Source organism: Tupaia chinensis, unplaced genomic scaffold (assembly GCF_000334495.1).
Source record: "Tupaia chinensis unplaced genomic scaffold, TupChi_1.0 Scaffold139491_1, whole genome shotgun sequence".
NCBI classification, from domain to species: Eukaryota; Metazoa; Chordata; class Mammalia; order Scandentia; family Tupaiidae; genus Tupaia; species Tupaia belangeri.
The window spans coordinates 990,001-1,003,232 of record NW_006199376.1 but is presented as its reverse complement, the minus strand read 5'-3'; the positions used below and the strand labels follow the sequence as shown (position 1 = coordinate 1,003,232).

Here is a 13,232-nt window from a genome sequence, read left to right as displayed (position 1 = left end):
GGGGCATGCTGCCGTATCCACCCGGCGTGAGTTTAAGCCGCCGGGTCCAGGACTCAAACCGCCATCGACAACATGGGAGTCCAGCGACATAGCCATTACACTAACTACTAGTCCCTCTGTTTTTGCTTTTGTTGATAAGCCAGAGGGCACATGGGCTTACCAGAGAGAGGCAGAGAGGCAAAGAGACAAAGAGAGGGAGAAAACACTTCCCGTGGGGCATGGTCATGCTGCAATTCCTTCTCCTCCATTTGTCCATCTTGTCAAGATTTTGGTTATGCAAACATATGTGCCTGGCATGTTTTCCAAGCCACAGGGACCAGGATTCCAACTGTGGTTGACCATATGGGATCTGACTCCTCCACTCACCAGGCCATGGGACTGGCTCAGTAACCTTGTAATTTTTCTCCTCTGCACCCACTTCTCCTTTTTCCCTTTCCCTCATTTGGGGCATGGGGCCCACATCTCTGCAGGCTCAGCCAAGCCATTCCAAGATTTTGGCCTGTTGGCCTTCTATCCTCTTCGTCTCTCCTGGGTCCTTCTCAATTTATAAACATACTTAGCATCCCCTCCTCCCCCAACCACCACCACCAGACAACTCTTTGTCCCCTGTCTTCCTCTAACACTGGCCATTCCTTCAACCCCATTCTCACTCAAATGACCAACCTTCCCTTCGCTCTTCAACTTGTGGTAGTCAAGCTTTCCTTCCTCCCCCACTCCTCTCACTCTCTTTTTCTTACAGACCAAAGCATGCTCACCTCTGGCAAACTCAACAGGTGTTTTCCAGACTTTGACACTGATAACTACTCAGTCCCTGCTTCTGGAAATGGCCCATTCTCACTCAAATGACCAACCTTCCCTTCGCTCTTCAACTTGTGGTAGTCAAGCTTTCCTTCCTCCCCCACTCCTCTCACTCTCTTTTTCTTACAGACCAAAGCATGCTCACCTCTGGCAAACTCAACAGGTGTTTTCCAGACTTTGACACTGTCTTTGACACTGATAACTACTCAGTCCTTGCTTCTGGAAATGCACCACTCACTCTCAAATGACCAACCTTCCCTTCGCTCTTCAACTTGTGGTAGTCAAGCTTTCCTTCCTCCCCCACTCCTCTCACTCTCTTTTTCTTACAGACCAAAGCATGCTCACCTCTGGCAAACTCAACAGGTGTTTTCCAGACTTTGACACTGTCTTTGACACTGATAACTACTCAGTCCTTGCTTCTGGAAATGCACCACTCACTTCACTGCCTTGACATTCAACTCCTGCCCTCTGCCTGGTCCTCTTTGCCATTCTCACTCATATTTGCTGAGTGCTCTCCCTCTCACTCATCATCTACTCTTTCTGGGCTGATCCTGTCCTTTCCCATGACAATCAAGGCCATCTAAATGTTGACAGCACCCCACCTCTGACTCCAACCTGCTTTTTCTCAACTGTCTACTGGTCCTCCCTTCCTGGAGCATCACAGTCATCCACAGTCAGTGATCCACCCGGGACAAAGATGAACTCCCCCACAAGCTGTTCTTTTTCCTGTTTTTCATCTCTGAATGTTACCACTAGGCACTCAGTTATCTAAGCTAGGAAGCTAGGAGTCAACCAAGACTTTTCTGTCACCTGGCAGATCTAATTAGACAACACCTCCTAACTGTTGTAATTCTCAAGTGTGTTCCCACCTTATGGTCTTTGTCGCTACTGCCTGAATCCAGGTCTTCCTCTCTTCCTGTGTAGACTAGTATTAGAATATATTGGGTGGGCACAGACTTGGTTCTCCATTTGAATACAGGCTTCAGTGCTCAGCAGCTTTGTTGCCTTGGGCCACTTGCCCTTTCTGAGACTGTTAACATAAACAGAAAGTGCAAAGGACAGCCCTTGGCACATAAGGCTTAATAAATGATAATGAGATGACAGTGATAATGCCACCACCGGTTTGCTGTGTCTTCCTCTTCAAATTTACCCTTCACACAGAGGTGGTGAAGAGGAGCCTAGTCAAAGTTAAGCCTGCCTGTATGAACCCTCTGCATTCCCTGTTGCTGTTGGGATAACGTCTAAAAACCTTGATTCTCCCACCATGCCTCCCCTCTGACTTGTCTCCAGCCACAGGAAGCTGCTGCCGTTCCCTGTCCACACCATGCTGTTTGTTATCCCCTTCCATAGCTGGAGCATCCTTTCTCCTCTTTATTCCTCTCAGGCTGGCAATTAGTATTTTATTTTTCTTTTTTTGGAGAGGTTTTTGCTATAGGGTACTTGCGCTCACCAGGCAGACAGAGAGAGACAGAGAGACAGAAAGCGAGAAATCACCCCCCAGGGGGGATGGCCATGCTGCAATCCCTTCTCCACCATTCTCCTCTCAGGTTCTTGGGCACGCACGCACATGCGCCCGGCTTGAGTTTAAGCCACCAGGTCCGGAACTCGAACCACGGTTAACTATGTGGGAGTCCAGCGACATAGCCATTACGCTAACTGCTGGTCCCCTGGTTGGCAATTATTTATCCATGAAGGTTTAGTTTCCATCACCTCCTCACAAGCCCTTCCTGGCCACTCCCCTCCACCCACCCTGAGCCAGATGCATTTCCTTATCCCTCATCTACTGTATTCCTTACACGAATGACAAATACTAATGGCCTACATATATAGTGGTTTTTATGAGTCATATATTTTACATTTAATTTTCTTTCAATGTAAGCAAGTACTGTAATCTTTAAATATCCTGTGATATCTGTGTATCTCCATCTTACAAAAGAAAACTCCTTGGCTTATAAAAATGAACGTATCTGGGGGTCACGCAGTACAACAGGTGACTGACCAGGGAGTTGAATACAGGCAGCCCAGCTCCAAGACCCAGGCCTTTCATCATTACAATATTTACTTGTCTAAATTCTATTTCTGTGACAGTTTTTTCTCCAGCCTGGAAGTATTTTAAGGGCAGGCACTGAGCTTTACCTTTTTATCCCCAGAGCTTAGCACGAATTTGGCAGAAGTAGGCAGTCAGCAGATGTTTAATAGGTTAAAGAAGTGGGAGGAGCTGGTTACACATTTTCTATGAGGAAGGGTGAATCTGCGTTTGTGTGTGCCATGAGGAATGCAGGTACCTCTGCCTTTCTGAGATGTCAGGATGTGATTCCACTCTGTCCTGAGAGGTGGGCCCTTTGTACCTGCTGTGGATGAGGTGTGTGTGTATCAACCAGAGAGGTTTCGTAAATGAAGTGTAAGCCTGTTCCGTGGCCTAGTGGTTAAGGGAGCCAGATCCTACATGGCCGACTGCAGATTGAGTCCTAGCCTTGGTAGCTTTCAGAACACACCAGGCACATATGTGTACATGCCCCGAATCCCAACAGGATGGAGAATGGAGGAGAAGGGAATCACAGCATGAACACGCCTTCTTAAGGGGTGCTTCCTCTCTCTGTCTGGTAGCAATTTTTTTTTTTCTTTTTTTTGGAGAGGTTTTTGCTATAGGGCACGTGTGCTTGCCAGACAGACGGACAGAGAGAGAAAAAGCGAGAAATTACCCCACGGGGGGATGGCCACACCACAATCCCTTCTCCTCCATTCTCCTCTCAGAATCTTGGGCACGCACCCACACGTGCCTGGCGTGAGTTTAAGCCACCGGGTCCGGGACTCGAACCGTGGTTGACTATGTGGGAGTCCAGCGACATAGCCATTATGCTAACTGCTGGTCCCTCTGTCTGGCAATTTTTAAAAAATGAAGTGTAATGGCACACCTGTTAAGAGAGGGGTTGGCACCCAGGGAGGTGTAATGAGGGGTGCATTGGTGCCACCACATCCACCCCCTTCCCTGTCCCTTTTCCTGGCCAGATGCCTCCAGAACTACATCCCTGCCCAGAGCCTGACACTGTCCTGTCCAGTATGCCGGCAGACATCCATCCTCCCTGAGCAGGGCGTCTCTGCACTGCAGAACAACTTCTTCATCAGCAGCCTCATGGAGGCCATGCAGCAGGCGCCTGATGGGGCCCATGACCCCGAGGACCCCCACCCCCTCAGCGCAGTGGCTGGCCGCCCTCTCTCCTGCCCCAACCATGAAGGCAAGGTGGGCCCAAGCGAGGCCCAGTGAGGCCAGGCCTTGGGGTGGGAGGAAGAGGAGAGGGGTTGGGAGAGAAGGGGCTGATGGGAGGGTGTGTCTCTGGATGAATGGTCTGGGTAGGGGGTGCACTTGGAAGGTGAGGGGCAAGGAGGGCAGATGGGGTGGGAAGGGGCAAAGAAGTGTGGTGTCTAGCCTTGCCTGACTGAATCTTGCACCGCCAGACGATGGAGTTCTACTGTGAGGCCTGTGAGACTGCCATGTGTGGGGAGTGCCGTGCAGGGGAGCACCGGGAGCATGGCACGGTGCTGCTGCGGGATGTGGTGGAGCAGCACAAGGCAGCTCTGCAGCGCCAGCTCGAGGCCGTGCGGGGCAGGTAGGCACCTGGTAGAGGCCAGGGCTGATGGGACCATTGGGATGGTGTTTGAGAGGGCAGGGGAAGGGAGAGAAAGGGTCTGGGAGGGGCAGAGAAGTTTCAGGGAGGGGAGGGAGGCCTCAGAAGATTAGGAGGGTGGCAGCAGGAGGGTCCTGAGGGAGAAGGGATCCCATCTGAGATGTGTCCCCTCCCCAGATTGCCACAGCTGTCTGCGGCCATTGCCTTAGTGGGGGGCATCAGCCAGCAACTGCAGGAGCGCAAGGCAGAAGCCCTGGCCCAGATCAGCGCAGCCTTCGAGGACCTAGAGCAGGCGCTACAGCAGCGCAAGCAGGCTCTGGTCAGCGACCTGGAGACCATCTGTGGGGCCAAGCAGAAGGTGTGCCGCTCACTCTCCTCCACAGTCCTCTTCCCGTCCTCCTTGTCCAGTCACCTCTGTTGCTTCCATGGTTTCATGATGGTGGCCGCCTCCTCTCAGCCTATACTTTCTGCCTCCTGACATGGTCCCATAGGGGCTGTGGCCTCCGTGACCCTTGTCCACACACACCCTGCATTTCTTTCCTGCCATAGAGCAGGTTCATCAGTAACCAGAGAGACCTGCTCAGGGTCTGTCTGCTTACCTCCCGCCCTGTCCGCAGGTGTTGCAGACTCAGTTGGACACGCTGCGCCAGGGCCAGGAACACATCGGCAGTAGCTGCAGCTTCGCGGAGCAGGCACTGCGCCTGGGCTCGGCCCCTGAGGTGTTGCTCGTGCGCAAGCACATGCGAGAGCGGCTGTCCGCGCTGGCAGCGCAGGCCTTCCCCGAGCGGCCCCACGAGAATGCACAGCTGGAACTGGTCCTTGAGGTGGATGGGCTGCGGCGATCGGTGCTCAATCTCGGTGCATTGCTTACTACAAGCGCCACTGCACACGAGACAGTGGCCACGGGCGAGGGCCTGCGCCAGGCGCTGGTGGGCCAGCCCGCCTCGCTCACTGTCACGACCAAAGACAAAGATGGGCGGCTGGTGCGCACTGGCAGCGCCGAGCTGCGAGCAGAGATCACCGGCCCCGACGGCACGCGCCTGCCGGTACCTGTGGTGGACCACAAGAATGGCACGTATGAGCTGGTGTACACAGCCCGCGCCGAGGGCGAGCTGCTCCTCTCTGTGCTGCTCTACGGCCAGCCAGTGCGCGGCAGCCCCTTCCGTGTGCGAGCCCTGCGGCCTGGTGACCTGCCACCTTCCCCTGATGACGTGAAGCGCCGTGTCAAGTCCCCCGGTGGTCCTGGCAGCCACGTGCGTCAGAAGGCAGTGCGGCGGCCCAGCTCCATGTACAGCACAGGCGGAAAACGGAAGGACAACCCCATCGAGGATGAGCTGGTCTTCCGTGTTGGTACAGACGGCTGAGGGAGGAGCCAGATGGGACGGCCCAGGGCAGGAGTTGGGGGGGGCAGGGCTGATGGTTCAAGATGACCAGGAGATGAATTATTTTGTTTTCCCTCTCATTCTTCTGTAGGCAGCCGTGGGAGGGAGAAGGGCGAGTTCACAAATTTACAGGGTGTGTCTGCCGCTAGCAGTGGCCGCATAGTGGTGGCAGACAGCAACAACCAATGTATCCAGGTAAGCACCATTACTATCCCCCCCCACCACCACCAAAATAAGGTCGCTCAAGCCATAGCCTCCTGGAAAACTAGTGTATAGATCGTCTCCTGGAAGTTGAAACCCTAAAAGTAGTACCATTCTTTAAAGAGCAGGGGATCAAAGCACCACTCCTCACCCTCACAGCGCCTCACCACACCACCTCCATTGGCCACAACAGTAAGCTAACACCGCAAACCAGAAACTAGGTTCACTGTGCTTGGTCTCTACCACTCAGGCCAAGGCTGAGGCCAGACAGCTCCTGAAACCCCCAGCTGGCCCATTCCTCCCTCTCCCCTGCCTTGGAGTCTCCAGCTGGCTGGCTGGCTTTTTCTCAGAGTAGTTAGAATGCAGCCCTTCCCTCCCCTGCGATCTCCTGGCATACCTGCCTGACTCCAGAAGTATGCTGTCTACCTAAAGTCTCTGCAACCATCTGATTGACTGGGCAGTCAAATGAGGGTAACTTGGCCAAAGGAAATGTTTTTCCCAATGGTTAGACAATATAGCACAACCTTACTGGGGGTCCTGCCTCTTCCAGGACCTCACACACCTGGTTGAAGCATCTGCCATAGTGAATGGACATGGTCCTGTTGCACTGCCAGCTTCTCCAGGAAACATGACTTTTCTTCCCTCTCTTCCTTGGCATAAGACCAGCCTCGTGAAGCAGGCACCCATATGGTAAACGCAGTATAGCAGTTAAAAGCTCAGGCCCTGAAACCAGACACCCAAGCTTGAATCCTGGCTCTGCCCCATACTAGCAAGTCATGTGATCTCTTAGAGCTTCAGTTAACTCATGTGTAAAATTAGGAAAAGCATACCTCATAGGGTTACTGGGAGTATTAAGTGATGTGATGTTCTGTACACAACACCTAGTGAACCTTCTAATGTTAGCTGTTGTTAAAAATATCATTGTCCGGGTGGAGGCTGAAAACAAAGGCAAGGAGGTGGGAAAGTGCTGGAGGAGATTGTTCAGGGAACTGGAAGAATCTCAGCAGGGCAGGAGGTAGATTACTAGTAGGAGCTGGGGGCAGCTGAGGTCAGATTATTAATGGTTTTGGAGATGATGCTGTGGAATTCTGGTTTTATCCAGTAGGAGATTGTTTCTAACTAACATGTTCTTAGAAACATTTTATTGAATAGCAAAATTTTCCCTGAAAATCTTTTCTTTTTCCACAATATGCTTATTTTTTAAATTTAATTTTATTCATTGTCATTGTTTTATTTTATTTTTTGAAGTCAACCAGAGAGAGATAGAAGGAAAGTGAGAAAACAAGCAAGCTGCCAGGTCCTGGACTTAAACCATGGTCAGCCATGTGGCAGTCCAGCTGCCTTAACCACCATGCCACCTGCCAGCCCCCCCCTTTTTAATTTAATTTTATTCATTATCATTGTTTTATTTCACAATGTGCTTATTTTTTAGAATTTTGTTGTTGTTGTTGTTATAGGGCACATGCACTCTCCAAAGAGACAGAAAGCGAGAAATCACCCCACAGGGGGAATGGTCATGCTGCAATCCCTTCTCCATTCTCCTCCCAGGATTTTTTGGGCATGCACACACACACGCCTGGTGTGAGTTTTAAGCTGCTGAGTCCGGACTCAAACCATGGTTGACTACATGACAGTCCAGCAATGTAACCATTACACCATCTGCTGGTCCCACAATATGGTTACTTTTTTTTTGGGTAAGAACTATTTATTTAATTCCATTTGTTATTATTATTTCTTTAATTTGACCAGAGAGAGAGAGAGAGAGAGAGAGAGAAAGGGAAAGTGAGAAAGCAAGCCGCCAGGTCTGGGACGCGAACTGCTTTTGGCCATCTGGGAATCCAGGGCCCTTAACCACCATGCCACCTGCTGGCCCAAATATGTTTATTTTTAATAGCCCATACTTGAATCAGTCCAAATAGCTATAACTATGCTGAGATGTACAATGTCTAGTTCCTCAAATATGAACAGAGTAAACTGCTTATCCCCAGAGAAACATGGATGTGTATCCACAGGACCACTTTGAGCAAAAGAAGCAGACATTAAAGTGGATATTGTGATTTGTTTAACTCAGTGATGTTCAGAAACTGGTGAAACTGACTTATGGTACTAGAAATTTAAGCAGGATGCATATGGTCATGGTATGTGGGTATTGATTAAAAAGCTACACTGCATTTTCTATTCTTTACTTTTTAATTTGCTATAGGGCACATGTACTTGCCAGAGAGAGACAGAGGGAAAGTGAGAAAGCAGTCCCTATGAGGGGATAGGCAATCTGCAATCTGTTCTCCATCCGCCTATTGGGATTTTGGGTACCCAACAGCTTGAAAAATGCACTTTTGAGTCCGGGACTCAAACCACACACTTGGCCATGTGTGATCCAGCTGCCTTAACTACCTGGCATTTGCTAACTCCAATATTTTCTCTTCTAATGGACATGATTCATGTTTTGGTAGGTATGTTACATGCTATAGAGGAGGAGAAAGTTTTAAAATTCTGTCAAGTTTTTAAATTTTTACCATTTTGGCTATGATGTGCCTTGGAGAGGATTTTCTTATGTTAAATCTATTTGGTGTTTTTTCTATTTCCTGGATTTGGATTTCCATATTCCTCTCTAAATTTGGAAAGTTTTCAGTTAATATATCATGAAAGAGATTTTCTTAAGTCTTTATCTGTCTCTTCACCTTCTGGAATACTCATTATGTGAATATTTAGTTGTTTCATGGTGTCTAGGATTTCCTGAATATTGACCCCTTTTTTTTTCCCTTAAAGTTTTTGCTGAGGGTATGTGTGCTCACTGGAGAGAGACAGAGAGAGAGACAGTGAGAGGGGAAGTGAGAAACCCCGCCCCGGGAGGATGACCACACCACAATCCCTTTTCTTCCATTTTCTTTCTGGGATTTTAGGCACACATGCACACGTACCCAGCATGGTTTACAAGCCACCACGTCTGGGACTCAAACAGGGGTTGACCATGTGGGAGCCCAGCACCTTAACCACGGTGTCTCCTGCTGGTTCTGTTGAACTAATTTTTAATGGCTATTTTTTCCATTCTTCTTGGCTGCTTGGACTAAGTCAGAAGTTTTGTCTTCAAGGTCAGAAATTCTTTCTTCTGCATGGTCTAATCTGCCATTAATACTTTTGAGAGAAGTTTTGATTTTCTGTATTGTATTCTGATTTTCAGAGTGTCTGTCTCTTTATGGAGTTCCTCCTTCAAGTCATGGAAGGATTTTCTTTTTTTCTTTTTTTTGGAGAGGTTTTTGCTATAGGGCACATGCACTCGCCAGACAGACAGAGAGAGACATAGAGACAGAAAGCGAGAAATCACCCCCCAGCGGGAATGGTCACACCGCAATCCCTTCTCCTCCATTCTCCTCCTGGGATCTTGGGCATGCACGCACATGCGCCTGGCGTGAGTTTTAAGCCATCGGGTCCGGGATGCGAACAGCGGTCAACTACGTGGGAGTCCAGCGACATAGCCATTACGCTAACTGCTGGTTCCCAGGATTTTCTCATCTTATGGAATTTATTGTCTGTTTTCTCTTGAGTTTAGTTATGATAAATATTCTGAATTCATTTTCTGACATTTTGGTGATTTCCTATGTTTTATTTATTGTTGGTGAGGAGTTACTGTGTTCCCTTTGGGGTGGGGGTAGTATTTCCTGGTTTTCTCATAGCTCTTGAGACTGCTGTGATTTTTAGTCATTTGGTGATGTGTTCACTTCTTGCTAATTCTTTGAAGTAGGTTTCAGTTGCTGTGTGCTCTTGTACTTCCCTTTGTTGTGCCAGTTTACCTCTTCTACTGTGGGTGGCAGTGTGGTATCTGCAGTGGAAGTCTTGGGTCCAGATTTACAGAGAGGAGTTTCTCTTTTTTCTTGTGGGGTGAGTGTGAGGAGAGGATTCCTCCAGAGCCTCGCTGTGTTCAGAGATTCAGCTCCTGTACACCCAGACCTCTCTAGTCCCAATGTAGATGGTGCTGAGCTACTAGCTCTGCAGCTGTAGGATTAGGGATGGGGTCTTGAGATGGAAGCAGCCCCTCCTTCTGCACCTTGGGTCGAGCAGGGGGCTTTTGGTGAGGACTTGAGGACGGGCAGCTTGCTTCCCCTCTGCTCCATCTAGTTCTGCAACTGCAGGATCAGGAGTGGGGAATATTGAGACTGAAGCAGCCCCGCCTTCTGCACCCTAGGCTGGGCAGGGAACTTTTGGTTGAAAATCTTTTTTTAAGCTTTTTTTTTTCCCCTAAGAGAGAGATTTTTACTATAGGGCGTATGTGCTCACTGGAGAAACAAAGTGAGAAATTATGCCCCAGGGGGATGGCCATGCTGCAATCCCTTCTCCTTCATTTTCTTCTCGGGATTTTAGACACATGTGCACATGTTAGTTTTAAGCCACCAGGTCCAGAACTCGAACCACGTTCAACTATGTGGGAGTCCAACACCTTAACCACTATACCACCTGCTGGCCCCTTAAGGCTTTTTTATTTTTCTTAAGTTTATTTCTAGAGAAACAGCAAGACAGGCAACCCCAAAAGAGACCTCACACCATGATCTACCCCCAATCTCAACTGGCCCAGTGTGCACAGGGTGGCCTCAGCCTTGAACTTGGGACCTTTTTCATATGGGTCCAGTTGTATTCTCACTGCACCACCACCTGGCTCCTTGAAGACTGTTATTTCACAGTGTCTATATATTTAAGTTTCCTGACCTGCCTGAGTACCCCTGCCATAGATCCAGCTCTGCTAAAGTCTTTTATTCAGTTCCTCTCTGGCCCCTGCTTTCCACCTAGTAGGCTAAAGATGCCTGGGACCTTTTGTGACCAGATCTCCAGTCCTGTCCAGCCTGTCTTTATTCCTACCGTATTCCTAAGAGGAGAGGAATGAAGAGGCCCACTATAGCACAAGAAGAAATATTGGCCCAGCCTCGATGATGAAGAAGGGATTCAGGGACTGGGAGACAGGAGGTGATGCTAAGGCCTTACACACCCTCCACTGTCCAACTCCTTTCTTCTCCCTCAGGCCATGCTTCCTGGCCCAAAAGTGGAGATTTGGGACACTTCTCTGTTGGGTAAACACATGGGTGCCCACATGCACAGAAAAATAGGTGCTGCTGTGTCTCCCCTAGAGAGGGGTTGTGTTCATTCATTGTTTCATGGTGGAGAATTGACAGGAAAGGTCTGGAGCAGTCCTTCTCACTTCCCCAAACACCTGCTACTCCTGTGGCAGTCTTCCTTTCTACTTCTGCTCCCAACTGTACCCTAGTGTCACAGCTGTTTGGAACCTGGTTCTGAGAGCCCATAGCTAAGTTTCTGCTGCTTTTACTCTGGAGTCCTCATGGCTGATATGGGCTGGACTCACAAATGGCTCCCCACCATTTGGTCATGCCAACTGGGGTCTTTGTGACCTTCTCCTCCTTGGCACCCTTCTGTGGTGGAGGGGGAGGTAGATCCCCTCATTGAGCAAAACTGGCGTCAACTGAGAAGACAGAATACATCTTGTGATTTTGAATGAAAAATTTGATTTGTGTAGGTGAAGGTGCTTAAAAAGTTTGTGAAAAAATGGAATTGATGTACGAGTTTATGTTGGTGCCAGAAAACCTGAAATCCCTGTATTTTTTTTCTTTTTTTTTTTTTGGAGAGGTTTTTGCTATAGGATGTGTGCACTTGCCATACAGACAGAGAGAGACAGAGAGACAGAAAGCGAGAAATCACCCCCCAGGGAGGATGGCCACGCTGCATCGGGATCTTGGGCACGCACACACATGCGCCTGGCGTGAGTTTAAGCCACCGGGTCCGGGACTCAAACCGCAGTTGACTACGTGGGAGTCCAGCGACATAGCCATTACGCTAACTGCTGGTCCCCTGTATTTTTTTTTCACAATACACATTTTCTGTGAACTTTTTGTAGACCACTATCCTGTGTAATTGTCTTAGTCCAAAATTTTTATCAACTGTTCTGTGAAGACTTCCTTATTCCCTTCAGGCATAATATCTCATTCTTCTCTGAGCTCCCTGGACATTTTGTTTTAATTTATTAATTTACATTCATTCACTGTACACCATTACAGCATACAAAATGAAATTTTTCCATCCAGAATACACTGTATATTGACTCAATCAAGCACATCAACATATGTGGTATTGTCAACAAATAATTTTCCATTTCTTGTTTCCTGTATATTTTGCCTTTTTTTTCATCCTTGATTCCCTATCTCTCACCCTCTGCCATCTCCCACCCTCCTCCCACACTGTGTCTGGTATCTATTGTTGCTTTCTATGCCTTTCTCCCCCACCCCCACATTTTATTGTTTCACTAAATATCTTAACTAATCTAAACATTTTCAGTAGCAAGCACAGCTGATATATACATATCCATGAACACAAGTCTGACTTTAGGCATAAACCTCAGTGAGTAGAATGAACATACTATAAAGTAGCACCTCACTAGGGCTATATAGCTTACTGCAATCATCAAATAGGTATTTTTAATGCTTTTTTTTTTAATTAAAAGAAAAAGAGTTTTAGTTTTTTTCTGAAACTTTTTTTTAGCTTAATTTACATTCATTCCCTAAGCATCGTCATAGCATACAGAATGTGATTGCCCATCCAGAATATACTGCATAGTGGCTTAATCATGCATGTTATAGTCAAAAATTTTCCATTTCTAGTTTTATATATATATATATTTTTTTTTTCCCTCCTATTCCTGACCCTCTGTCCTTTCCCACCCTCTTCTCACACTACTGCTGGTGTCTACAGTAGTCTTCCATTCTTTTTCCCCCACATTGTATTGATCACACAATTTCTTAAATAATTTAACTACTTTCAATAGCAAGTTCAGCTGGTAATTTCAAGAAAGCTGTTTTAACTTAAATCAAAGAAATCCTAAGGAACGTTGTTTAAACCTTAAAGCCAGGAAACAGGTTAGGATTCTGTTCAAATGGAAGGTACATGAACCTATCAACATCTCAAGACAGGACACAAATCCTTAAAACCAGACAACAAAGCCTATAATAAAATCAGCAATGTTTTAATCAAAAGTCATAAAATTCTATTTCACCAATTCAGTCTCATGTACTTTATCTTCTGTTGTGGTTCAATTTTCCCAATTAAATTCTGGGATATAATATTCAACTCCAGACTTGTCTGTATGATTAAGTTGTCCATTTTCTTAGTTTTTGAACTCTTATTTCTGTGTGTCTGTATTTAATTTTCCTGATACAGCACTCCCTTG

At 47.7% G+C, this 13,232-nt stretch overlaps 1 protein-coding gene across 3 annotated transcripts in view; it reads left to right on the top strand.

The window, feature by feature from the left end:
- Nucleotides 1-13,232, top strand: part of TRIM3 (tripartite motif containing 3) — a 26,820-nt gene that overhangs the window by 5,083 nt on the left and 8,505 nt on the right. For 2 of the 3 annotated variants that reach the window (XM_006161985.2, XM_006161984.2), the window contains exons 2-6: nt 3,808-4,039; nt 4,255-4,406; nt 4,602-4,782; nt 5,042-5,774; nt 5,898-6,001. In XM_006161985.2, the coding sequence (XP_006162047.1) occupies nt 3,808-4,039; nt 4,255-4,406; nt 4,602-4,782; nt 5,042-5,774; nt 5,898-6,001 (1,402 nt within the window). Of the gene's footprint in view, nt 1-3,807; nt 4,040-4,254; nt 4,407-4,601; nt 4,783-5,041; nt 5,775-5,897; nt 6,002-13,232 lie in introns of those variants that run through there. The other variant, XM_014593047.2, reaches the window with a different exon arrangement.